The following is a 25,108-nucleotide window of genomic DNA, read 5'->3' as shown; positions in this document are numbered from 1 at the left end:
TCGTATTTTCTTGATGGAGATTCGAGAAACCATGGCTGTGGTATGACAACATTGTTGTCCACAACGCCTAATGTTTTTGGCCTGAAGATACTTATTACGCCAACGAAAAGCGATGAATTCAGGAGAATTAGGGATTTTATTGTTACTCCGTTAATTACACTCCACTTTAGACGAGCCACGATTTCTTGCGAACAGTGCGAAGTCGTAGTGAAGTGGCTCGGAGGCGGTGAGAATCACTAAAGTATGAATGTGACATGGTGAATCTACGAAAAACGCGAAATAGTTGTCTTACCTTTTTTTGCTCCCTTTTAATATGCTATATAAACAAAGGGACATCGGAAAAGTTTTACTGATGCAAAAGACCGGTGTTTTGAAGATATCCTTGCGTAACCCAACTGATGGTTTGTTTCCTGTTAATGTTGTAGTTATCCGTTGGTCAAAGACGTACGTTACTTAATACGCGATGAAAACAGCGGTTTTCACGGTTTCATCAATTTATTGCTTGTTTATTATTGGATAGGATCTGATTGAGCACGGGAATAGCCAATTATTAATGTAAAAACCATCGTTACTGCATCGAATGGTCTTGGAAAATTCAGTATTTCAGAACACAGAAATTTGATCACGCGTCGCTGTGGCTAGATCGTCGTCCAGTGTCAGCAGCATCATGAAGGTAAAGAACAACCCGGTGGCCGAGCACATATGCCACACATCGTGTGCGTCGTAGAACTGGAAGAAGAAGCACTCCTGGTTGCCTTCCCGGGATTTCGCCGCACTCACTTCCCAATCACTTAGCCTACGTACAAGTCACTGACACGGATGAAATTTTGCCTCACGAACGCTAAAACATTACGAGAAAATGACACTGCTTTTTCTTTGCAGCAAACGGAACGATGACCTTTAGGGTTTGTGGCCTTTTGTAATAAAGTAAGAGCAAATGTAAACATCCTTATATAATGCAAAATGTGATGGTGGCCTTACAGTTAGGTGACCCATATAGCTATGCATACAGTTCTAATGAAGGCCGAGTGTGTTGATGACCTGTACAGCTGAGTACACTTTTACAGTTAATTGTAAGCAGCGTACCCGCGAGTGAAGTAGTACATGCCGGCCCCCCACGCGGGCACCCCCAGCAGGAAGTACAGGCAGGCAGCGCGGCTGATGCGCTCATGAGGATCCTGAATCTTCATGCCGGCGTAGAACGCCGCATAGACTATGAGATTGGCCTGCAGGATGAACAGAAGGTGGCTGGCGAAATCGTACGGCCGCAGCATTGGTCCCGCGATGACAAACAGCAGGTTGGTCAGCAAGATCAGCGTGGACAGGACAATGCGCTTGGGCGGGATCTTCACGCGTTTGCCTTGTTTGACTGTCAACACGGCCTTCATCCCGTTTTTTAAGCATACTACAATCAAATCCGAAATAAGCGATTGCGCTGTAGCTTTTCAAAATTTAAGAATTACATACCGAGTGACCATTCAAGGTAGCCAACAAACAGTATTTGCAGGAACACAATGATAGCAATAATCCCGTGTACAGCGGAGAAGGCGATCCAATAGCCGATGTGCCGGCTGATCACGCCCACCACGGCGATTATGATCACACCGGCAAACAGTGGATAGGTTGTGTAGGACTGCGGAAGGACATCGGGATGCCGGGCATGGTACATTTTCAATAGCAGCAATCCCGCGATGAGGTACATGAAGGAGGTGTCAAACTGGAAGTTATTGTAGCTGGGACAGACGTGGTAGCAAGCGCTCATGATACCCTCCATCGTCAGCGCCATACCCATCCCGTAGAACAGGCCCACCTAATTCCGCATAAGTTCAACCAGATTCTGTTGTTGTAATCTTTGTTGATGTGCCAACGTTTCAGCTTGTTTCATCAACAGGTTGATACGTACTTTAAGGGTTCCCAGTTCAAGTACACGCACGAACACATTGGCTTCGCACAAATTGTTTTATGCTTATGCTCAAATCACTGCATACAGTGCACGACAAAAAGAAGTTAATGAGGCGCGACCGCACACTGGCCGGTCGCTTTCAACTTCTTTTGGTCGTCCATTGTATGTGGGCGAAAAAACTGCAGAGTACTCCTACTTGCGTTTGAACAAGGTAGAATTCATTGCATCCATACCTTACCTAGAAATACCCGATGCTGAGCGCAAAAACGGTTTTCGAAACGGCTCAAAACGGTTTCAAAAACGACTTATCAGCATTACAGGGTACCTGGGACGGGATGCCGTACTCGTCCAGCCGCGGTACCGTCTGCCTAAGTTTGGAGGTGAAAATGGACTTGCGGCGCACCAGGAGGATGAAGAGGAGTCCGAGGAGAACGTAGCCGACGTTGGAGAGGATGTGGTTGAAGTCGGAGAGGACGCCGACGGTGTTGGCGCAGGAGAAGTTGTAGTAGCAGATGTCCTCGTTCCCCGTCACCACCAGCAGGCCCTGGTGCGTCATCACCAGCTGCAGCACCGGCAGGCTGTAAAAGATGAACACCGTGATCAGCGTCAAACCGTACTCCCGCGAGGTCTGCTTGATCACGGTGCAGGGCTTCCGGTTGATGTCGGAGACGTGCAGGATGGGCGAGGAGGTGGCGCCACCGTCGATAAAATCAAAGCCGGTTAGGTTTGCGGTCTTGGTGTCCCCTTCAGCCAGGAGCTGGAGTTTGGGGTCCGAGGGAGTACGGACCAATCGGGATAACCTTGCATCGGAAGCCGTGTAGTTCTTTTCATCCCACATCGACGGGATAGGTTTGCCGGTAATACTTTTCGCAAAAAACGCCGCAATTTTAGACCGTCGCTGGACCTCGGGAAAGGTCACCCGGTTGAGGTCTCCGCCGAGAATCCCGCTCCACGTCTTCAGACTGCTTTGCAGCAGCAGCAACGCGATGACACAGAACCCCAGGAAGAGCAGTACGGGAGCGACCAGCGCCAGGTTATTGGCCTCGGCGTCGAGACCCTCCATGACGGTGATGTTGACCGTCTTGTAGCGCGCCGTCGGGAACACCGTCTCCCGGGATTCCGTCCGCCGTTGCAGCAGGCTGAGGAGCCCGCGGGACTCGGCGCAGTCATCATCCCGGGAGTGGACTAGGACGACGATGTAGAACTCCCCGCTGGGGAACTCGCTGCGGGTGACCTCGATGGCCGCCCGCCCGGTGACGGTCTGGTAGCGTCCGTCCAGCCGGAGGTCGGCCTCCAGGTCCCCCACGGGACAGCGGACCGACTGGATGGATAAGTAACTGCAGATGGTCTCGCCGAAGGTGGTGTGGAGTTTGACGAGGACCCGGTTACGATCGGCCGGCATGCGGTAGTGGACGTACTGCGGCTCGGAGGGGCTGACGTGCAGCGCGAAGTGCGGGAGGTGGCTGACGTTGAAGGCGGGGAAGGTGGCGATGGTGAGGTTGTAGGAGACCGGCGACGGGGACACCGTGAAGATCTCCACATAGAATTCGTTGTGTGCAGCATGCGGGATTATCTCCGTCGCCACTACAAGAATAAAGCATTAGTGTTTTCAGTTGCGGACCTGGACATCGAAGCGGAAGTAATTTCATCTGAATAAATGTTCCGCTCAACGACGCCTTAAACGTAAATCTCCTGTAGTCTTGTAGATACTCGTATTTCAAAAGCGGTTTCTTCTAAACACTGATTTTAGTTTCGGTACTCTTTCGTACGGGACGATTTTGACATTTAAAAAATGTAGGCCGGTATGTAGTTTAGTTGTTTCCCGATTCCGGTTAAAATAACCATAGATGCCGTGGTGACCTTAGATGCTCTCCAGCCTGTACAACTGACAGTTCTCTCGCGATTAAAAAGCAGGCGCAAAATAAGTAATCAGAGCTCCTTGAGCAATACTTTAACTGCGTCGATCTAGTAGGCACAGAAATGTCAGTACATCCGCATGGAACGGGTCATTTCGTGGGCGGAACTTCATCGACCGTCACTACAAGATGCACGCCGTCGACCCATCACGTTCTGTTAAACCGTCAAAGTGTTACTGAACATTGTGTCACTGATTCCGTCCGTATTCGGTCGATTTTCGACGATTTAAAAGATGCGAATGCGTTGCCGCGGCTCTTTCTTGATTCATCAAATTGAACTGAATTCACTGACATCGCCAAAAGCGCCATTTATTTTCAGCCTGGACAAACATAATACGGAACCAACGCCATAAGCGTGCTTTCATTTGCAGCCTACAGATACGTGTTCGGTATAGGCTCCTGCAAATAGTACACACCTATACGCATTTCGCTGCGGGGGGTGTTGAATGCTGCGCAAGCTCCATGAATGGTATTATGGCTAGTGGGGACGTTGCCAAATTACAACCATAATGAACCATTGACGTTGGCTCGTATAAACGTACGGAGTTAATAGGCCCATTTTGCTGTCGTCAGTCTTGATGCTAACGGCTAATGCACTGTGCCAGTGTGCCTATATCGTCTTGTATTTTGTATTGTGGATTACAGTACAATAACCGTAGTATAATCATTGTTGTTAAACATGAAGGAAACCAGTTATACAAGCATAATACAATAACCCGTGAATCTCGGGTTACCCGTTACGCCAAGCTCCATACTACGGCGCGCCACGCCACACTCTAATAATTTTACAGTAATACTGTAATGCTCTACAGATACTTTGTACATGCATTTGGCATGGCTAATGTATGCGGAATATCGATCGACTAAATATAAACTATCGATTTAAATTTTAATTGCGAAGTAGTTACTAGTTTGCCCGCATCTGTAATTTTTTGCTACTTTGATGGCTACTGCCAGTTAAAGAAGGCGATTTAAATTAAACCGTTCAAGTTCAATAACTGTACCGTAACTGCAGTGGTCTAATGTGCTACCGATGCTATATTTTCCGTACCGTAGGGCGGGCACAGTGTGCGACTGAGGAAGCGGTAGGCATGGTTCTTCTCCGTGAGCAACGGCAGCTGCCAGGAGCGCACAGTCCGCAGTCGTTTGACGATGATGAGCAGCGGCGCTTCGTCGCTGGCGTCCACGCTTCCTATCGTCAACCGCAGCGCGCCGTTGTAGGCGTTGAGCTGCCGGCCGAAATGGTAGGCCACCGGGTTGCGGCTGTCCACCTGTCCGCTGTACGGCCCATCGAAGGCCGCGCTGATGTTCAGCGCCGGCGGACTCCACAATGAGGCACCAGCCTGTACGTTTTGCCGATTCACGAGTACACACAACATTAACCACAAAAACCGCACACGCAACATTAGTACCATTATAGCTGGCAAACTATGCTAGATGTCGCCGTCAGCCAAAAGATTTCATACAGGCATGAATTGAATAGTAAAACCGTTACGCAGCGGATTTGATTGTAGGCATTAAAAAGCTACAATCGGCTGCAGTACATTTGTAGCCGGCAGACTTGTGTGTACACAGCTGGGAGACTGGTTTGTTGTGGAATCGAGGTTGGTGTGTTGGGTTGGCCATGCTATCGATCATGCCACACTGCTGCTGTGTGAATGTTGTCTGACGTTATTTTAAAAAGTTTATAGCTAGAACGATTCCGGTTCCCATCAACGGCAAGATCAACATGCAGCGCATAGCTGTTCGCTTACGACCGTTGTATCGTGCGTGTCGCTTCCGGCGCTGACTGTACGACGATGCGTCAGGCACGTTATTCATGCAGTACAAACACAGCCACAACCGTAATACTTAAAACGTACAAGGCTATATTGCGTACTAGTGCGTAGTGAGCTGACAGTCGTGAGCAAGTTTTAAAATACCAATGGAAAATGGTTTGTGGAAGTGGAGACGTGTCGTTGTTACTCCTATATTACGGAGCCAGCACATTTACCGATAGCAAGGCAGATTTATAGGGTTGACAACGATACATCCAACCTGCTGGTTTTGATGCAAATAATATTATTATACATAAAATATTTTGTACAGTATTTGTACAGTACAGTATTTGTATAATTTCTGAACGGGGAGGACGTATAACGCTAGTCTGATTGGTCGCACAGGATGTAGGATCTTATGCCGTTTAACAAGCCCAGTACGCTAATACCGTCCTGATTCCCGCCTGTAGTTACCGAAACACCTTAACAGTTGTTGTGGAACACAGCAACTGCACAGCCATCAGATTACGCTATGTATACAGTATATGTTAAATTAGTCAGTGGTGCAGCTCATTGATTTTGTAGATGGTTTGCTTAGAAAAGGCACGGTGCCAAAGGCACATAATAACTAATGACTAACATTACAATCTCCTTGGAAAAAATGTTAGGATAGTGATCTATCGGGATCATCGCTAAATTCGCTTAATGTATAGACCTGTAAGTATAACCATTAGACTATCGCCGGTTGATCTCGGCGTTCAGGAGCCTCCAGATTGATAATCAGAGCTTAAACAGGAACACGGCAACTTGTTCTGTCTGCACTGACTCTACAGTAGATGTTGACTTGAAGCTACAAAGTCGAGAAGCAAACCATTGCGTCGTCTTCTGAAGATTAAATGCACATCACGCAACCCTTATGAAACGGTAAACGCCACAAAAGCAACAGACTTGTTGAACGACTGTTTACATTTTATGGGAAGCACCAGCAATTCCGTAGTTACAACTACGTCATGTTCATTGGTAAACAACAGTTCAGTAGCGATAGCATTCGTTACGATCCAGCACAAGTCCGATGCTAGCGACGGAAACTCCTTTAACGGTTCCTCTAGACAGATCTACCGATATGGTATCTTGGTATTAACTAGAATACCGTGATCTGATCACGCGTCACCGTGGCCAGATCATCGTCCAATGTCAGCAGCATCATGAAGGTAAAGAATAACCCGATGGCCGAGCACATATGCCACACATCATGCTCGTCGTAGAATTCGAAGAAGAAGCACTCTCGATTGCCTTCCCGGGATTTCGCCGCGCTAAGTTCCCAGTTGCTTAACCTGTACACAAAAAAGCGCATTTAAAAAAAGTGCATCCCAAAGTGTACTTAAAAAAAACGTACTTAAAAAAGCGCACACCAAAAAGCGTGCTTAGAAAATGGTTACACCAAAAAGCGTATTTAAAAAAGTGTACGAGGACAATTGGGTGCTGTGAACATACCCTGCACGATTAGGCTGCGATGAACAGCTGGTCAGCCGTAGCTCGCAACGCTACTGATATCACAGTCTGAATGCAAACGGCTTAAATTTAGCCGGCTGTTCATCGCAGCCTAATCGTGCAGGGTATGTTCACAGCACCCAATTGTCCTCGTACACTGAAAAGCGTGCATCAAAAAAGCATACACTTAAACTTATATGTATTTAAGCCACAATCCACGATGACCTTTAGCGTTATTACAAAGCGTACCCGCGGGTGAAGTAATACATGCCGACCCCCCAGGCGGGCAGTGCCAGAAAAAAGTACAGGCAGGATGCGCGGCTGATGCGCTCATCGGGATCCATCATCTTCATGCCGACGTAGAAGGAAGCGTAGATGAGCAGGTTGGCTTGGAGAATGAACAGCAGATGGCTGGCGAAATCGTACGGCCGCAGCAGCGGTCCCGAGATGACGAAGAGCAGGTTGGTTAGCAGGATCAGCGTGGACAGGACGATGCGGCTTGTGGGGATTTTCATGCGCTCACCGCGTTTTGTGGCGAACGCCTCCTTCATGCCTTTCCTAACACCGGCTGCAAACAAAAGATATTTTAATAGTTTTATTGCAGTAGTTTTATTCCCTATCGGCCAATCAGTGCCTCTTGCATTTTTTCCATTAATTTGACAATTTGTAGGCAGGTATCGGTATGAATTCGCTGTATCTCAAAACTACGTAACGGTTTTTGTAATTGTGAACTGACCGAATGACCATTCGAGGTATCCCACAAACAGTATCTGCAGGAACAGGACAACGGTGACAATTCCATGGATCACTGAAAAGGCGATCCAGTAGCCAATATGCCGGCTGACCACGCCCACCACAGCGATCAGTATAAAACCGGCAAACAGCGCGTACGCCGCGTACGACTGCGGCAGGACATCCGGGTGGCGGGCGTGGTACAGTTTTAGAAGAAGGAGCCCGGCGATGAGGTACATGAAGGAGGTGTCGAACTGGAAGTTGTTGTAGCTGGGACAGACGTGGTAGCAGGCGCTCATCACGCCCTCCATCGTCAGCGCCATCCCCATCCCGTAGAACAGACCAATCTAGTCCAGGGCAGTTTAATTAAATTATGCTTACATTAGAAATTAGGGTACATAACGTATCTTTACATTTGCGTTAGAACCTTTATGTTAGAAATTACGGGACAAGCTTGTACCTATAAAAACGCATTATTACGTGTACTTCTATATATATACACATATATGCATATTTATGTATTTGATTAAGACCCACCTGCGACGGGATGCCGTACTCGTCCAAGCTCGGCACCGTCTGCCTTAGTTTGGAGGTGAAGATGGACTTGCGGCGCACGAGGAGGATGAAGAGGAGTCCGAGGAGGACGTAGCCGACGTTGGAGAGGATGTGGTTGAAGTCGGAGAGAACGCCGACGGTGTTGGCGCAGGAGAAGTTGTAGTAGCAGATGTCCTCGTTCCCCGTCACCACCAGCAGGCCCTGGTGCGTCATCACCAGCTGCAGCACCGGCAGGCTGTAAAAGATGAACACCGTGATCAGCGTCAGGCCGTACTCCCGCGAGGTCTGCTTAATCAGACTGGCAGACTTCCGGTTGATGTCCGCCATGTGCAGGAGGGTCAACGCTCCCGGTTGCCCGTCCGTGGAGTCGAAGCCGGTAAGGTTGACGGTCTTCGGGGCGCTCTCGGTCATTAGTTGGACATTGGGGTCGGAGGACGCCCGGAGTTTCCGGACCATCTGCGCGAGTTTGGAGTTGGAGGCTTCGTAGTTGTCCGGGTCCCACAGCGAAGGTATATCCTTGCCGGTGATGCTTTTCTCGAAGAGCGCGGCGATCCCCCATTTCTCCTCGGCGGTCGGGAGGGTCACCCGGCTGAGATCCGTGCAGAAAATGCCCCTCCAGGTCCGCGGACCGGTCTGCAGGAGCACCACCGAGAGGATGAAGAACCCCAGGAAGATCAGCACCGGGACCACCGTGGCTAGGATGTACCCCTCGGCGTCCAGGCTCTCGATGACCGTGACGTTAACGGTCTTGTAGCGCGGGGCGTGGTACACCGTTCCCTTGGCGTCGCTGTGCCGCTGGAGCAAGCTGAAGAGCCCGCGGGACTCGGTGCAGTCGTCATCCCGGGTGTGGACCAGGACGACGATGTAGAACTCCCCGCTGGGGAACTGGGCGCGGGTGACCTCGATGGCCGCCCGCGAGGTGACGGTCTGGTAGCGGCCGTCCAGCCGGAGGTCGGCCTCCAAGTCCCCCACGGGACAGCGGACCGACTGGATGGATAAATAGCTGCAGTAGGTGTCGCCGACGGTGGCGTTGACCTTGACGACGACACGGTTGGTGGCCGGCTGCATGCGGTAGTGGACGTACTGGGGTTCAGAAGGGCTGACGCGCAGCTCAAAGTTCGGGAGGTGGCTGACGGAGAAGCCCGGAAAGGTGGCTACCATCAGGCTGTAGGAGAGGCGGGTGGAGGATACCGAGAAGATCTCCACGTAGAATTCGTCGCTGCCAGCTAGCGGAATTTCTGTTGACGCTATGGATAGACAGAAAATCAAAGTACAGAGTAATAACATAGACTAACCATAAGTTAGCCGGTAATATTGTTAGTACGTAAATTTCGATAAAACTCCATATTTCCATACTATAAATAAATAGTTCAATAATACTTAATAAAAAAAATAATTATACGCAGAAAATAAATCAACAAAATTGGGCATAAGATCTACAGATATTACTAATCCTTCTATAATTTAGTACAAAAATCAAAATTTCACATGAATAGTTGGTAATTTTCATTACACTCGTATCAAGTACTTACTATAGTGTGAGAAAGACTGGTAACCTACCGTTTGACGTCATCACCCTCGCATACACGGAGGGCGGCTGCCATGGTGACAGATGCGTGTTTATCACGGTTTTTGTCAGTTTTCTCAGCATATTTCTTTTCTTTTCTATTTCTAGCCCCTCATATTTTGGTTTCTAAATTGAATATGATCTGTTAAAATATAAGGAAGTCTTAGAGGAGAAAGGAACTGATAATATCTTTTAAAAGGGACAAGAAAATCTGTGGACCTTTGGTAAGCAATAGCACAGCAGTGCATTCTGTATGCGACAGTGATGACGTAGTCGACCGTTGCACAGTCGGTTCCCAGTCCTTCTACCTACAGTGAGTTCTTGCTCGTATATATACTGAGTACTGACTTATCAATATACGTATCGAAAGAGGAGCAAAATGCCACGAAATGAAATAAGAGATATACGGTTCAAGTAATGTATACATAATGCATTTTGGAAAATAGCAGTGCATATTTTACTTCGTTCTTCCCGCTTATGTATCACTATTTTACTCGTATTTTTCCTAATTTTTTGTAGTTTTCCAAATGTTTTAATTACACAAGACACATGCACTAGGTTCGTATTCCTTAATCATACACTTATATCTAGAAATGTAATAGCACCATACCATGATTATGCAGTGGACATAATGTGCGACTGAAGAAACTATATCCATGATTCTCCTCCATAATCAGCGGAAGTTGCCAGGAGCGTACCGTGCGCTGCCGTTTAACGATGATGAGAATGGGCTCCTCCTCGCTGGCGTCCACACTGCCGACGGTCAAGCGCACTGCGCCGTCGTAGAACGTATTTAACTGCCGCGTGAAATGATAGGCAATGGGATTGCGGTTGTCCACTTGCCCGTAATACGGCACATTGAAGGTCGCTGTTTGGTTCAACGCTTGCGTGCTCCATAACGATTCCGCACGAATGTACTTAATATTAATTAATACTACCATACAAAAGCAATAATATAATCTGTACATTGTCGCTAAGGATAAGCTAATAAATAAATAAAACCCACTAAGTCATAATGAATTTTTGTACGAGATTCCCGAAAGTTTTTCGGTCGTAAAATTTGCTGTCTGCGCTAAAGAAATGCTCATCAGCAATGAAAGCGGCATAAAATTCTTGAACATGCGTTTGTTGGTTTTACAGCCAGCCGCGTTGTCTACACTTTCCGCGACGCAGTGTTGACTTAACAATAACCGTTATCAGACCTTTATTGATAAGCGCCGGTATTAGTCAGAGCCGTACAAATAATTACACAGTCATCGGTTCGTTCATTTGTACAAGTGTGTAATTGAATGATACATCGACGAATATATGGTACATTGAAAGAATGCTACAGTCCCAGTTTGGTGTCGTGCAGGTGTCCCGGCGCGACACTGGGGAAGCCGGCCACCGCGGCGCACTGTGACATAATGTCGTACTGGCCGCTGGAGCACGTGCCGGTGGACGTGTAGCTGAGTTTGTTCATCTCGCTGCCGGTGGTGTCCATCGTGTTGAAGTTGGTCCAGGCGCAGTTGGCCGGTTGGCTGTAGGGACTGCAGCCCGAGGCGGCCGGGAAGGCCGTGTAGGCGTGGTGGGGCGGGGCCGTGCAGGAGGGGCCGTACAGGTCGCTCTGCGAGAAACTGTACGGGTAACCGCCTACAGAGGAAAAGTCAGCTAAATATAAAACAAAATGTGGGATTAAGAAAATGGGAATCGGCCAGTTGGTCCGCGGTTCCAGAAATTTAATTTTGTACCGGAGATAATTATGCACCGTTGTGTTTATACTCGTGTATTAGTAAACCGCGAAATCATAACAGCATAAGTGTTTGTAACACAAAAAATCTAACTTGCAGTAAACATTAAACAAGCATTCTAGGTAAGATTCCCGCTGCAATATACTGAAAACCCGGTTTAAAACTGCTGAGACGTTTTCCAAAAACGATCAGCATTATGTCAAAAACTTATATATATCACAATACAATAATTTTTAAAGTACACTATGTACTTAGAATTACTGGTTTCAACGAACAGAGTATGCAGATCATGAAAACGTCGTCAGATCGGTGCCATCGCACTACGATTGCTGTACCATCAGGCATAGGATTATGGGTTACAAGGTATTTTGTTCCTTGTTATAATTATTACCGCTTCACAGTTAAGCAGCAATTGCATTAAGCCAAACAGTGCAATTTTGGCTGATATTTTCCTTATATGTAAATATGCTAGCTTCTATTCGTATAATTAAAGCAATTTACTGATATATTTAAAGTTTGAAATCTGTTAATTTTTCGGTAAAGTTTTATCGCACGGGCCGAAATAGTTTTATAACAACATCTTTACCAATTCGCGGAAGACGTTTAAAGGCTAGCTGAGCGCTAAAAATACCGGGTACGCAAATGCCCGCGAGCGCCAAAAGGTCACCGTGATGCATTACAGGCCTGTACCGTAAAGCGCGGCGCATTATCCAGCACACACAGATGTATTTATTATACGAGCACTCTAAATCTGTTTTCCTCGGCCTGTTCTACACTGCAAACTGCACCCAGCAGCACAACTTGTATAAACACACCACAAACGTTAACTCACCCGAGGCGAACGTGTAGTTGCTGTTGGGGGCATGGTGCTGCGCTGCCAGTGATCCCCAGGCCGAGAGATATCCGGCCTCCGCCGCGGCATGGTGGTGACTGCTCCCACCGGACGCCATATGGGCGCCAAATGCGGCGGCACGCTGCAGCTGCGCCGGGGTGGCGCTGGCGCTGCTGTTGACGCTGGGCCGGCTGGAGGGGGCGGGGCCGAAAAGGGAGTCCGGGTAGGCGCAGCCGGGGCCGGGGGCTTTGGGCTGGGCGGCGGGTAATGGGGCGCTGTTTATGGCCATCGAGGATAACATCGTGGAGCACTGCAAAACAGAAAAATATTTATTTATATTTATTGTATATTTATTTATTATACATATTTTCTTGTGCTTTGAAATAATCTGAATTTTTTATTATATTGTGCTTGCTTATAATTTTAGTAATTAATTTTTTTATTTGGTAGAACTATTCTTATATTTTTTAGTAGAACGGCCGCTTTAACTCGGTCTCTATACGCAACAGTTGGACTTTAAAGTGTCAGTTAAGAGTACCAAAGACTTTAAGACTGGGTGCAAAACTGGTTATCCGTTTAAGCGACTGAACGACAGGGATGTTGGCTAGACATTTAAGTCACTGTGACCTGGGCTTCTCGCACAGCACGACTCCACTTTGGGCCATACGTAAGAAAACAGTAAGCAATTCTTTAATTAGTATGGTCCCGGCTGCGGTATGAATTGCCGTCCGGTACGACTCGGATCGTATGACACTAATTAACCGATGCTGTAAGTGATAGAAAATATAACCGTTCGGCTTACCTATTAATATCTGTCAATTTAAGTACTATTTTAATTCCCTGCTAAAGTGTTTCGTAAAGTTTATTTAGCAAAACTCGGTTTGCAGAAGCATTACCGGTACTAATAATAATACGGTTATAGTAGAATCGGTACAGGTAATAGAATCAAAAACGTTAGCAGTGCTATTGGTAATGAAACGAAATAAAGTTTAGAAAACATTATAATATTAGGCAACAGCCATCGAAGTAGCAAGAAGTGCAAGCTCGGGCACACTACGTCAAAGTTCAAACTACGGGTATCTGTCAAAGTTTTACTTTGAATAGATACCTATAATTCCAGACCTTACTCCGACAAGTAAAACTTAAACGCTCGCATCGCAGAACCTTTAATTAACCCAGCGCGGTTCGCACAAAACTAATTTGTATTTTGAAAATATGTAAGTAACCCGGTAATTGTTTCCTCACCTGTGTTTTGAGTGCCTCCTGATTCTGGCATTTACGCCGGAACCCGCGCGGCCGCCGCCGGAACGATCCCTCCTCAAACATAAACTCACTGGCCGGATCCATCGTCCAGTAGTGACCTTTGCCGGGACGCCCCAACCCCTTGGGCAATTTAATAAAACACTCGTTCAGCGACAAATTATGCCGGACGGAATTCTTCCAACCCTGGTACGGACCGCGGAAGAACGCCCAGTTCTGCTGCAGGAACTGGTAGATCTCGTTCAACGTGACCTTTCGCTGGGGATTATTATGGATAGCCATGACGATCAGGGCGATGTAGGAGTAGGGCGGTTTTTCGTGGCGACGATGATTGGGACGTTTGGGTTTAGCCGTACTGGGCTCCGCGTCGCTGCGGGAGAATATGCTTAATCAATGTTGACGTGGGAATTTTATAATATTTATGTATCAGGAAGTATTATGATGGATCGCGTAAACTGTGCGCAAGGCAATAAACATTTAAGCCAAGTGACAGGTAAACGACGCATGTCGCGTGTCGTAAATATTTACAAATTTCCTCCAGTCGATACAGTTTTATTTAAAATATAGTATTTAATTATAATATTTATAATACAAAATTATAACAGTAATAAATAAACGCCAGGTAAATAAACGTAAATATTTACAGTGCTATCGTATGAATAGCGTATTAATATTTATATGAAAATATACCGGATAAAATATTTACAGAATTCCGCGGCGTTTCATAACACAGCGCCGGGATGAAATAAACACCCCGGACCGTTTAGTTGTCAGCGGGGCTATTGTAAATAAATGACAGGTAGCGGTTGCGCGTCGAGATAAATATTTGCGGCGGGGCGCGATAAACACATTCGCTCATTAAAATAAATGAACCGTTACACTTACGTGCTGGCATCTTTCAGCGGCGTTGTCGGCGGCGGCTCGTTAGTGTTATCACGCAGATTCACGTCCGACAAGTAATTGTCATTATTCTCCACTAAACCCATGCTGTGCATACTTATACGCACGCAATGACCAAAAAGAGCAGTAATTAAAGGCGTTTATGTAGATGGAGAAAAACGAGAGTGATGTGGAGCGTTAAAAGCTAAAGGATGGTGGCAATTAGGATGTCTTGCTGGGTTGGCATCTTGCATCTTCATGTGCACAGCTATTTGCGGAGACCGAGAGAGAGACAGAGGCAGCCATTTGTCGCCTTGGGTGGTGTGTGACTTATTGGCATTAAATACGTACGTGTGTTTTATGCTTCACTGGATTTAATAATTATTATCCACTTCGTACGTGTACGTACTAACGCTTTACACTGCACTGAAATATCCGTTTCGTACGTGTGTACGAGTGTATCCGCGTCATACTGCACTGATCGCGTCACACACAGCCACTCACGTACTGCGCGACGCTAAGTGCTGTATGGCGGTGTGCGCGATGCTTATCAGGATTCTGCTGACATCTGGCGCGCGGCCGGGCTGTATTTATCGCGACGCGATTAGGATCGGCACTCGGCAGTAAATGTGCGGAATGAGGGGTCGTTTAACGCGCTGTTTAACTTTAACTTAACGGCAGGTATGGATTTAGCGTGGGCCGGCTGTTAATTGTCCACGACTTGCGCGTGTCAACCTGTCACAGTGTGGTTTTGGTGCGATAATCTTCGGCGTTTCAAAGTGTCACCTTTTGTCGCTATTGAGAAAGGTTGCCATAAGGCCCATAACTGTCGCTGTTGCGTTTGATATAATTTTCCGAAAACTATTAGCGCCAATTTAATTGAACCTGAGTAATGTTCTTATAATTGTTAAACTAAAATTAAACAGAATTATTTCCATAAAATATTTTTTATGTCGTGAAAATTATTAGTGTCGTTTTAAGGTCATATTTTTACGGGCGATGCTATACTGCTTTAATTCCTTAATTAAATATGAACGACTGGAATTGTTGAGTAAAATTAGCTGGTTATAAGAAATACCGCTGCTGTCCGGAGTTTGATCAGACACAGTCATTAATCGCGCTTCGCTTTAATAAAGTGCCGTTAAAATCACCGCCTGTCTGACTGGGCGCTCCTGTTGATCATCCCCGTACAAACCGGCCATTGTTAATGGATGTGCAGACAGTGAGTAGCCTGATGCATCTTCTTCATCGCGATTACCGACAGCGAAGAGCGAGAGTGTGTAGAAAAGCGAAAGATGATCCGGCGTTTTATTCCACTATGCTATTACTTCGATTAGCCGCGACCAGGCGTCCTCGGCTGGCCGGCACCAGCAGCCGTATGGCACAGCCGAGCACATTGATCCCGTGGCATGATGATTCTGATCGGGGCCGGTGCATGGCTGGCTGTGTAAACAAACAAGCCGCATCTTCCTCGTCGCTGATATCACTCGGCGATGAGGCATGCCATGGGCTGTCAGGCCAAGCGATTAACGCGCTATCATACCGCGCTACTTTACGCCGGTATTAAAATTAAATGCGCCACTTTAAGACGGTTTAAAGGTTACCGCAACAATTTTGCCGGTCTTCAGATATTCATGGCAAAAACGGTACTTTAAATTTTTTAACCCGGTTTTTGGCAAACTCCATGACAAGTATTAAATCCACATAAATTGAAAGAATAGTCGTAATATGTAATCGAAACCTTGAAGAATACGATAGCTTTCCAAGCCGGGTAATACGATGACGGTGAGACATAATTACTTGTACCGATACTGCACCTGTCACACCGAAAACAACCTGCTGTATCTTCCGATGATTACCGCCTGTAATTTACCGGCAGTCGCATCCAGACCGGTGAAATTTATTTTACATGTATAAAATACACCGTGGACATTGTACAAATATTGGCACAACAGGTACATCGAATCAACAGCGATAAATTACAATTTCACTGGCTTAAAATGCTGGGCAAATTCTGATGCTGGGCACATGATTCGCGATCGCTGCCAGCGTCAGATCTCCGCAGTTTTCGCCGCTGTAATTTTCCGCTCGAGACGATTTTTCCACTAATCAGCAACGATGTTCTTCCGTCGTTCATATGCACCGACCAAGCGCCGGGATATCCTCCAGCGCTTCCCGTTCTCCCCGCTTCTGCGTTTGTTCCTCAACGCGACGCTCTCTTATGAAAACGGAAAGGTCATCGGCTGGGCGCCTTTTGTCAACCGGTGGGGATGGCGTTGCACGGTGCTCCTCCTTTTATCTGCCTTCCTCCCGGTTTTGGCAATCGACACCGTGGATTTGTTCGCTGACGGGCCCTCCCGACAACCTTCCCACGGGAAAGTACGGCCTATCGTCAACCTCGTGGCCTACGCGTCCACCCCGCTGATCTTGGCAAAAGCCGAGATCAGTCTCGTGTTTTTGTTGCTGAGATCGCAACGGGCGGTGGAATGCCTCGATCAGACGAATCGGGATTGGAAGACGTTCCCGGGAAAAAAGGGAAGAATAATCAGGAATACCGTAGTGCTTTTGGGAATCGGCGGGGTTTTGTGCGGTTTATTAGGAGTAACCTTTTTTATGGATTCCCGGATTTTGAACAGTAGTTATATCCGTTACGGACCGGTAAGTATTCCCAGTCGTTGGGCGTATCTTGTCCTGGTGGTCTTCCTGATGATCTCCACAATAATCCTGTTTTTGGACGCGGTGGTCGTGTACGTCGTCGTTGCGATGTGTCAGGCAGCGGGGTTGTCGGTGGCTGACCGCCTCCGGGTTCTGTGGACACTGGGCGCGGTAACCGACACCGTCGCGGTGACGTCCCGGCTCCAGGAGGTCCTTCAGGATTGGGCGATGCTGGTGGGTATGCAGCGGCGGGTGCAGGCGGTGTTTAGCGCCAAAATGGCAGCGGACGCGCTGACTAACCTCCTGGAGGTGACGGTGGTAGTGTCGTGGCTGTGTATCTGGTTTGTCCTCCCGGAGATGGATGCGTGGATGGTGGCGGCGCGGCTGGGCGTGGTCGGGATCAGTGCCAGTGTGCGGACGGGGATGCTCGTGCAGGGGGCGTGTGCGTTGCATCAGATGGTCAGTCGATTACTTCTGATTTTCCTGAGTCTAACGATAAAAATTAGCCCCAGAAAACAAAACTTGAGGATAATATACATGTGCTAATTGTTCATTCCGTGATAGAAGTCATGTAACAATATTATAATATGACTACCACTACCGCAGGTGAAATAAAATATAATGACTGCCTGCTTACGATAATAATAAAAAAATAAAAAGTATCCAGATATGGTAAACCGAACGTTTGATTTTGCGTCCCCATTGTCCGGTGCAGCATCGAAATTCTTTAAAATTGCTACTTGAAAAATATAAAAGTAAATTTTCCGTTATTTACCTTCCTGTAAATAAATAATAAACAATTTTAATGATTTTTCCAAACGATGGATGCTACTTATTTGTTTTGCAGCTATTTATACGCTCTTATTACAGTATTTCAAAACCGGCATACACAATAACAATACTCAACTATCACAAGTAAAACACATCTATCACGAGTAAAATACTAACTTTTGTTCTGCAGTTTTTGAATAATTTTTCTTGAACACAAATAATGATCTTTTAAAGGAAACGTCTGCTCGAAGAATGCACAGTTTGTATAATAAATAGTAACGTGTTTTTATTTGCAGCCGCACGAGTATGCGATCATACTGGAAGACATCATGGTGCTGCGTCAGTGTGGTCCACCGCACGCCCATCGCGAGGTATACCTGTTGTATTTTGGATCGCATTGGCCTTGTCTGGAATATGCGTACTAGTATTTGTCGCCAATTCCGTGTGTTATCTATCGTAGCCGCCCGGTAGCGACATATCCGTCGGTGCCGGATGCTCAGCGGACGAATTGGAGATATCGTACGAGCTGCTCTCCCGGCTGAAGCGCACCTCCCTGACCTTTTGTCCTGGTGGATTTATCAGCTTAACCCGCAACGTCATTCTCACAGTATGTACATTTGTATGTGTTGCTTTTAAGCAGTTCTTGGCACTGCACAATGTAAACGCTTTTGCTGGGTGATTATATCGAAAGCGTGCGAAAAACATGGTAGTGTACAAAGCATGATGTGGACAGTTTTCATTATACAGTTAAATTACGCGTATGAACTTGGTGGTTAACGTAGCCGTTGTGCTAGGCGGGCTTCGTGGTGTTTGGATACTTTTGTTTCGTGGTGGATGAGATTGAGAATACCGTGCCGGCATGCAGCGCCGCAATGCTGACCGGCAACGCCTCCTGCATGGCTACCTGCCTGTCCCCCCGGTAGATCGATCACGTGATGTGGTAATTCTTTCCCATACAGTGGTACTGGATCGTTGATGTATAAAACTGTCGGTCACATTCGAATTTCTCGTGGATGCAGAGATCTGCGTATTATTTGTAATAAAATTGTATTTCGTATGGCAGTACAGTATAGCAACCAACAGCCAGATGGACGCTAGTCGGACTGTGTTTTTGGTGTTTCACTCCAGCTCGGTTCCTTATTTCAGTTTTATGTAGAAGTACTGAACTACGAAGTACTTATTGCATACTCGTAGTCGCGCCTGAGAAACGCATACAGAAGGCGCTTCTTTAGGAAAGTTTATCCCAGGGGACAGCTGTGTATACTTGGAGGTTTTTCGCATACCGGACATTTTCGCAATTCTGGATTCGTGTACCGGCCACCAGAGAAGTGGTAGTTCTTCGCTTTTTCCACATAGCAAAAATTTCGAAAATTGATTACGTGATAATTAGAGTTGCTCTACTGTCTCTACATGTACTCTGTACACGAGTTTCATAAAAAAATTATCCAGTTTTCTAATGTGGGACAGCACGGAGAATACCTGTCTCTGGTGTCCGGTAAGCGGATCAATATTGTGAAAGTGTCCGGAATGCGAAAAACGTAGGAGCACTGAATGTACATACTACGGTAAAAATGTTAGTAAAACTAATCCGATTACGGGACCAAAGCGTGTATATGTAGATCAATTGATACCACTACATATATACTACATACCTATAATTAAATTTCCCGTACGTCTAACTTGTAAGGAATTGCTAATTACCCTACGGTAGTAATTATGCATGTTAAAATTAAGTAGTCAGTTCTTGTCAGTCTTTTTGTTTGCTAAGTTTGCGATTGTCGTAAAATCATCGTAATTGTCAGTTGTTTTCATTTATGTTGGTTTGAAAATGTTCAATAAGTAGTTGTTCACGTACTCGACATTTTAGCACCCCACCACCACATAACGTTCCAACCCTTTTCCTTTATACGCGTCATCATCACGACGACACCATGATTTTTCAATGTACCTACTGTAACCTACATAACCATGTACTTTGTTGTACCGACAGCTGCTAAAAGATTAAGTATTTAATAACATCAAATCAGTATTATAATTATTATGAACCTATTTACAGTAAGCGTAGAGTGTACGTCGGCGCCGACATGACGACGATCGACGGTATCCATGGAAATATACGTAAAAAGACACGAATACAAGTTGATCTGCCATATGTTCATCACGATCATGCCGTTCATAATCGCGAACTAACAACAGCGAACGGTTTCCATTGGGAAATCCGCATTGTAGAGCTACCATGTACTTATCACGTATTCCAAGAGTAAACGTTATCGATATCTGGACTTTTCTCTGGCTGAGTAACATCGGTCATTGCCGCGTCTACATTCCGGTCAACTTGACCGTTCCGGCGGAGGTTCTGGATGTGAACATTTACGAACTGCCGTCCAATGCCAGCAATTCCGATCAAATCCTCATCTCATCACCGAATTATCCCGACAATTATCCCGATGATACGCGGGTGGCCTACTGGATTAAAGCCAACGGTCGGCCGATTCAAGTAATTCAGGAATACATAGGGATTAATTGATTTTAGCGTTGATGCTGAATAATATTGGCTCCAAGATGGAGAAAATAACAAGAACGTGCTTGATTGACGGTTCACTTACAGATTACTAAGAAAGCCTTTTCGTTGCAACCCAAACTGGAAAACGGGACTTGTCTGGTGGATTATCTGGCTATCTGGGATTTACGATGCAAGTAGTGTTACTGCACGTCTGCTGCAGCGAATTATTCCGAAAATTAATCTTAAATAATAATTCAAATTATTATCCTGTTGTATTGACATTTCCTTTAGTTTCAATTTTCTTGTTGACAATGTGAATGACACGACACGAAATATCGGCAACACGGCATTATTATCGCAGATTCCTACTACCCCAAACTGATCACGTGTGAAAACGGAGACGCTTTTCCATTTTATTCGTACAGTGATTCCGTGGTAAGTGTAAGCAGTCGCGCGCCGTCATGCGCTATTTACTGCATACTGTGGTGTATTTAGCGTTGTTCTAGCCAGAAAATACATTAAAAATTCAATCTGTGTTACTACAGATGATGCTGTTCGTGTCGGATAGTGCCAGGAATTTCTCCGGTTTCCAGCTGAACGTGCAAGGTACGTTACGCGTAAGTCTGAGCTCGTTTTAGAACTTAAAATTAACTCATCAGATCAGGAGGCTCCGTAACTCCGTTGAACAAAAGGAACTGCTGATCGCAGTTCCAGTAACGTGCGTTTTTCAGCCGACCGGAGATTAGTCCATACTCCATAGTATCTACATAGATACAGAGTTTAATGTTTTCTGTGGGAGATTATTATTTGCGGTTAGCACTTTTAAGTGTAAATGTGCAATGCAAAGTGAGGACTATGTAGTCCAATTATTTTTTAAAATTTTGGACCCCCTGAAAATCGGAATACGCGTGTGTGATCAACACTGCTTAAAATTCTTACTACCTAGCGAAAATGATCGGTTTATTGTGGAAAGTCGTAATATTGTGCAGGTACAGAGACAGAGATATACAATTGTATTACAGAAGTTGATAAACTAATGTCTTTTGCAGTGAGCCAACGCTGTGGAGAGGACGCTCTGACCTGTCCCAGTGACAAAACTAAGTGCGTGCAGCCAGATTACATTTGTGACGGTAACGACATTTTCCTTGTTTTAATATGCAGCTTATACGAGTATAAAGAACTTTGCCAGCGTAACAAACAGTAACAAATCTCATTCAAATAAAAACTGGGATGTGCTGTGGAATTTAGCTTTTCTAACAAAACAGTGGGATAGCGTGATCCTCAAGTTACCGTGCAATAAAATGTTTACTTTTACAGGGCGTCCGGATTGCCCGAAAGGGGAAGATGAGATCTGTAGTCTGAAATGCGGCATTCCCAATACGCAGGCACGTGAGCAGACCCGCATCGTCGGAGGAACCGAGGTACAGTATTGGCCGATTCATCATTTTCTGCAATATACTGCAGCATTCAGACCACATAGAATTACTGCTTTAGTTTTGCGGTAGATTGTGAAGTAGATCGTGTGTAATAGGCGGTTAAGAACGCGTGGCCCTGGCAGGCATTTGTGAAAGCAATCCCAAGCAATGGCGTGTGCGGTGGATCCCTGGTGAGCCAATGTTATAGAAGAGTTTCAATGAATATGCTTCTTACAGTATGTTTATTGGGTAGATTGCACCCGGCTGGATTGCAACAGCTGGACACTGCTGTGTTACCGGCAAAACGCCACAGTACAGTATTACGCTTATTAAGCCGGATCAGGTGTTATTGCTTATTACTTATTTGGCTGCCGGTTCACAGGGAGCGGAGAACCCTGCTTCCCAGCGAGCTATCGGCCCGACTGGGTTTCCACAGTTGCAAAGATCCCAACGATGGGCTGACGGTGGCGGTGGATAAGGTCATGGTGCCGGGCACGTACGCCCAGTATCGGTGGGGAGTCAGTTTCGACTACTGTCTCCTGAAACTAAATGAGGTCAGTCTATCAACCGGTACTGTATGCCATTAGCAGCGACTATTTGGAGGGAAATTTTTAATATGCGCTGTACTTAAGCAGATGCTGTCTAATCAGTTCACAGTTTAATGTCCTGTTCTGATCGATCGGATTGTCCGTTACCTGTTCCGATGCATAATTGAGTTTGAATCCAGTTGGAGGGCTTCTTTTGCAAAAGCATAGAACGAAAGTATTTCTGATGCTAAGAAACAGTGAAATAACAGTTGGCATATTGCAGACGGTGGAGTTGTCGCCGACCATCCAGACCATCTGTCTGCCGCGGCCCTTCACCGGTCCGCAGCCGCAGCAGATATGCACGGCCACCGGCTGCGGCTCCATCCAGCAGACCACAGGCGACGAGCCCACACCGCCCATCATCCTGGCCGACAACTTGATGGTGGTCAATCTGACCGTCATCGACAGCACGGAATGCTACCGGAAATTCGCCAAATTATCCCCGGAAATGCTGTGCACACATGAGAAGGACCGGGACGTGTACGTCGTCCGCTAACGATTTTCTTATTGATTGGTAATAAATGCTGCTGTTTTGGTGGCAGGTGTCAAGGTGACAGCGGTGGGCCACTGGCCTGTACCAGCCGGACACCCAACCAATTCCAGTTGGCTGGACTCGTCTCCTTCGGCCGGTAGGAACAATGTAGGGCGCGTCTCTAATTCAAAGCCGTCTTAAGCGAAGACGGCTTTGCTACAGTGAATTCATCGCGTAACTTCGCGAACCGTAAACGTGGACGTGGACACCGCATAGAACCACCTTGGGCGGTTGGACACTCGTACCAAATTTAGTGAATTCGTGTCCCACGGCAACCATAGTCCAAGGAAGCTTAACAAATAACGTATTACCTAGAAACCGTTGCCACTATAAGTTGTACGTTTGGTTAGCGGGAATGTGTTTTCTGAGTGCTTTATTATGGACGAATAAAAATTTTCGGAGCGACAGGCGAATCAGTATACAGTGATTTTCTAATTGTGCTCGTAGTGGATGCGCATCACCGGTCCGTCCGGCCGTGTACGCCGACGCGCGTCGTCTGCTGCCATTTCTGGCCAACCGGGTGTATGAGGAGAAAAAATGGGGCTGGTACGACGATACCGCCGTACCTCTCATCGACCACACCGCGAGTCTCCGCCCCTTCTACACCCCGCGGATTGTCGCCACCCAAACCGAGAGCAGGGGAAGCATTTGGCGCGTAGCCTTCCGTGGGACTGTTATTCAGCTGGCGATGCTCTCGCTGTTGACTACTGGCATACCTGTTCGTGTATTTGGATGCATATGGCTCTGAGTGTATATTAATAAGTTTGCGGGTCAGCAGTCTCCGTAATGGAGTTTGGCTACTGTAGTACGATAATAATAATCATACATTTAATGTTAATTGCCTATAGCCTGGTGGTAGTACGTCTGGCTTTAAGATTGTATGTCCTGGGTTCGATTCCTAGGTGGGTAACTTTTATCTCATAAAATCAAACCAAAAAAAGTATAAAATTTTCAAAATAAACAAAAAAATTTTCCAATAGCCTGGTTTGCCCAACGGTTTTCACCTGAGGGTAATAAGTCTCCGTAATGGAGTTTGGCTACTGTAGTACGATAATAATAATAATAATAATAATAATAAGATTTTCTGCGAAGTGTTAACTTTCTTTGATCTACTAAACCTACCCGCGTATGATCATTGTGCAAAGCCTCGTCCGGGCAAATCCTCAACAATTCGTAATAATATGACAAGGCTGCAACAACGCCATTGCAACGAGCAACAGGGACACCGCCAGTAGAGTAGGCACCATGTCAACTGGGCGCTGAACTCATCACTTTGATGGCAACACACTGCTGATGAAAAGTAACAATGAAAAGTAGTACTGCAGTGTATGGCTTCCATAAAAAAATGGGTGCGTGTAGCGTCTGCTTTGCAACACTGAAATCAGCTGGAATAAACATTCAGCACAGTGAACAGCGCAGCGGTAATGCAGCACGACGACATTACATTACTGTCGTGCACAACTTGCACAAGCCGGTGCATTCACTTACATATACAGATTGCGATACCCACCTCTTATGCACAAAACGGCCACGCGAATAAGAACCATTCGAAATTCCATCCTGAAATGAAGTGAAATCAGAGAACCTGGTACCGTTGTCAACTTGATACTCATAAAGAACTGACGGCGAGTTCTTCTCTGTGTCGTTCAACGATACATTGCAAATACAGTGAAACTCCTCTTAATATTCACCTTCCTATAACATTCACCCCTTTATTGCATGCACGAGGCTGGGAACCAAACCGTCCCGTAGACTTTAACACAGGGGCAATTCTCCGTATAACATCCACCCCTTTACACCTTTTATGGAACCGGCACCAGTTTTACCAGCTTATTCAACCCCTGCGTAACATACGGTTGGCTATGCTGAGGAAAAAAACCATTTCGGTGTCTCTAAAAGAAATGTTCCGGCTTCTGTTTTTAATCTGTTTAGTACGGATCTTCCAACTCCAAGCATACAAAAGGGCAGCAAAACCAACATTCAGACCACCCTTCTGTAACATTCAGAAAGCCTGGAACGGAGG

General features: G+C 46.3%; 4 protein-coding genes across 6 annotated transcripts; 1 reads left to right on the top strand and 3 right to left on the bottom strand.

Annotated features, from left to right (window-relative positions):
* Positions 1-486: 486 nt before the first annotated feature.
* On the bottom strand, positions 487-5,472 carry LOC129587911 (SID1 transmembrane family member 1-like). Of its 2 annotated transcripts, none has more exons than XM_055481864.1 (5): positions 4,871-5,472; positions 2,229-3,487; positions 1,468-1,810; positions 1,087-1,405; positions 487-796 (listed from the first exon to the last, which is right to left on the bottom strand). In XM_055481864.1, the coding sequence occupies exons 1-5, from the start codon at positions 5,232-5,234 to the stop codon at positions 604-606; spliced, it is 2,478 nt and encodes an 825-aa protein (XP_055337839.1). In that variant the 5' UTR covers positions 5,235-5,472; the 3' UTR covers positions 487-603. The 2 variants fall into 2 exon arrangements, with proteins under 2 accessions (XP_055337839.1, XP_055337840.1); XM_055481865.1 differs by having other exon boundaries at positions 655-841.
* A 936-nt stretch (positions 5,473-6,408) lies between these two features.
* Positions 6,409-11,019, bottom strand: LOC129587926 (SID1 transmembrane family member 1-like). Its single transcript, XM_055481900.1, has 5 exons — positions 10,532-11,019; positions 8,337-9,601; positions 7,804-8,146; positions 7,317-7,635; positions 6,409-6,910 (listed from the first exon to the last, which is right to left on the bottom strand). The coding sequence occupies exons 1-5, from the start codon at positions 10,887-10,889 to the stop codon at positions 6,718-6,720; spliced, it is 2,478 nt and encodes an 825-aa protein (XP_055337875.1). The 5' UTR covers positions 10,890-11,019; the 3' UTR covers positions 6,409-6,717.
* Positions 11,020-11,144: 125 nt separating this feature from the next.
* Positions 11,145-20,888, bottom strand: LOC129587937 (forkhead box protein F1-like). Its single transcript, XM_055481914.1, has 5 exons — positions 20,879-20,888; positions 14,629-14,990; positions 13,729-14,113; positions 12,484-12,793; positions 11,145-11,553 (listed from the first exon to the last, which is right to left on the bottom strand). Exons 2-5 carry the CDS (start codon positions 14,736-14,738, stop codon positions 11,249-11,251), a joined length of 1,110 nt encoding a protein of 369 aa, XP_055337889.1. The 5' UTR covers positions 14,739-14,990; positions 20,879-20,888; the 3' UTR covers positions 11,145-11,248.
* LOC129587936 (serine protease 33-like) lies at positions 20,205-24,157 on the top strand. Of its 2 annotated transcripts, none has more exons than XM_055481912.1 (12): positions 20,205-20,545; positions 20,657-20,741; positions 20,913-20,986; positions 21,097-21,157; positions 21,601-21,681; positions 21,869-21,972; positions 22,083-22,157; positions 22,220-22,278; positions 22,349-22,520; positions 22,777-23,033; positions 23,096-23,182; positions 23,533-24,153. In XM_055481912.1, exons 1-12 carry the CDS (start codon positions 20,285-20,287, stop codon positions 23,831-23,833), a joined length of 1,617 nt encoding a protein of 538 aa, XP_055337887.1. In that variant the 5' UTR covers positions 20,205-20,284; the 3' UTR covers positions 23,834-24,153. The 2 variants fall into 2 exon arrangements, with proteins under 2 accessions (XP_055337887.1, XP_055337888.1); XM_055481913.1 differs by having other exon boundaries at positions 20,393-20,531; positions 23,533-24,157.
* The last annotated feature ends 951 nt before the right edge of the window (positions 24,158-25,108 follow it).

Source organism: Paramacrobiotus metropolitanus, unplaced genomic scaffold (genome assembly GCF_019649055.1).
Source record: "Paramacrobiotus metropolitanus isolate TYO unplaced genomic scaffold, Prichtersi_v1.0 Parri_scaffold0000027, whole genome shotgun sequence".
NCBI lineage: Eukaryota > Metazoa > Tardigrada > Eutardigrada > Parachela > Macrobiotidae > Paramacrobiotus > Paramacrobiotus metropolitanus.
The sequence above is the reverse complement of the archived record's forward strand: the minus strand, read 5'-3'. Positions and strand labels throughout refer to the sequence as shown.

Excerpts from the sequence above, each read along its gene's own strand:
- LOC129587926 (XM_055481900.1), bottom strand. The coding sequence starts at position 10,889 with ATGTACAGATTATATTATTGCTTTTGTATGGTAGTATTAATTAATATT. Across the intron at positions 9,602-10,531 it reads ATGTCCACTGCATAATCATG|CGTCAACAGAAATTCCGCTA; the intron begins GTATGGTGCTAT and ends GTCTATCCATAG. Across the intron at positions 7,636-7,803 it reads ATACCTCGAATGGTCATTCG|CCGGTGTTAGGAAAGGCATG; the intron begins GTCAGTTCACAA and ends TTTTGTTTGCAG.
- LOC129587937 (XM_055481914.1), bottom strand. The coding sequence starts at position 14,738 with ATGCACAGCATGGGTTTAGTGGAGAATAATGACAATTACTTGTCGGAC. Across the intron at positions 14,114-14,628 it reads CCGCTGAAAGATGCCAGCAC|CGACGCGGAGCCCAGTACGG; the intron begins GTAAGTGTAACG and ends ATTCTCCCGCAG. Across the intron at positions 12,794-13,728 it reads AGGAGGCACTCAAAACACAG|TGCTCCACGATGTTATCCTC; the intron begins GTGAGGAAACAA and ends TCTGTTTTGCAG.
- LOC129587936 (XM_055481912.1), top strand. The coding sequence starts at position 20,285 with ATGTACTTATCACGTATTCCAAGAGTAAACGTTATCGATATCTGGACT. Across the intron at positions 20,987-21,096 it reads ATTCGTACAGTGATTCCGTG|ATGATGCTGTTCGTGTCGGA; the intron begins GTAAGTGTAAGC and ends GTGTTACTACAG. Across the intron at positions 21,158-21,600 it reads TTTCCAGCTGAACGTGCAAG|TGAGCCAACGCTGTGGAGAG; the intron begins GTACGTTACGCG and ends TGTCTTTTGCAG.
- LOC129587911 (XM_055481864.1), bottom strand. The coding sequence starts at position 5,234 with ATGGTACTAATGTTGCGTGTGCGGTTTTTGTGGTTAATGTTGTGTGTA. Across the intron at positions 1,811-2,228 it reads AGTACGGCATCCCGTCCCAG|GTGGGCCTGTTCTACGGGAT; the intron begins GTACCCTGTAAT and ends ATGCGGAATTAG. Across the intron at positions 797-1,086 it reads ATGTACTACTTCACTCGCGG|GCTAAGTGATTGGGAAGTGA; the intron begins GTACGCTGCTTA and ends ACTTGTACGTAG.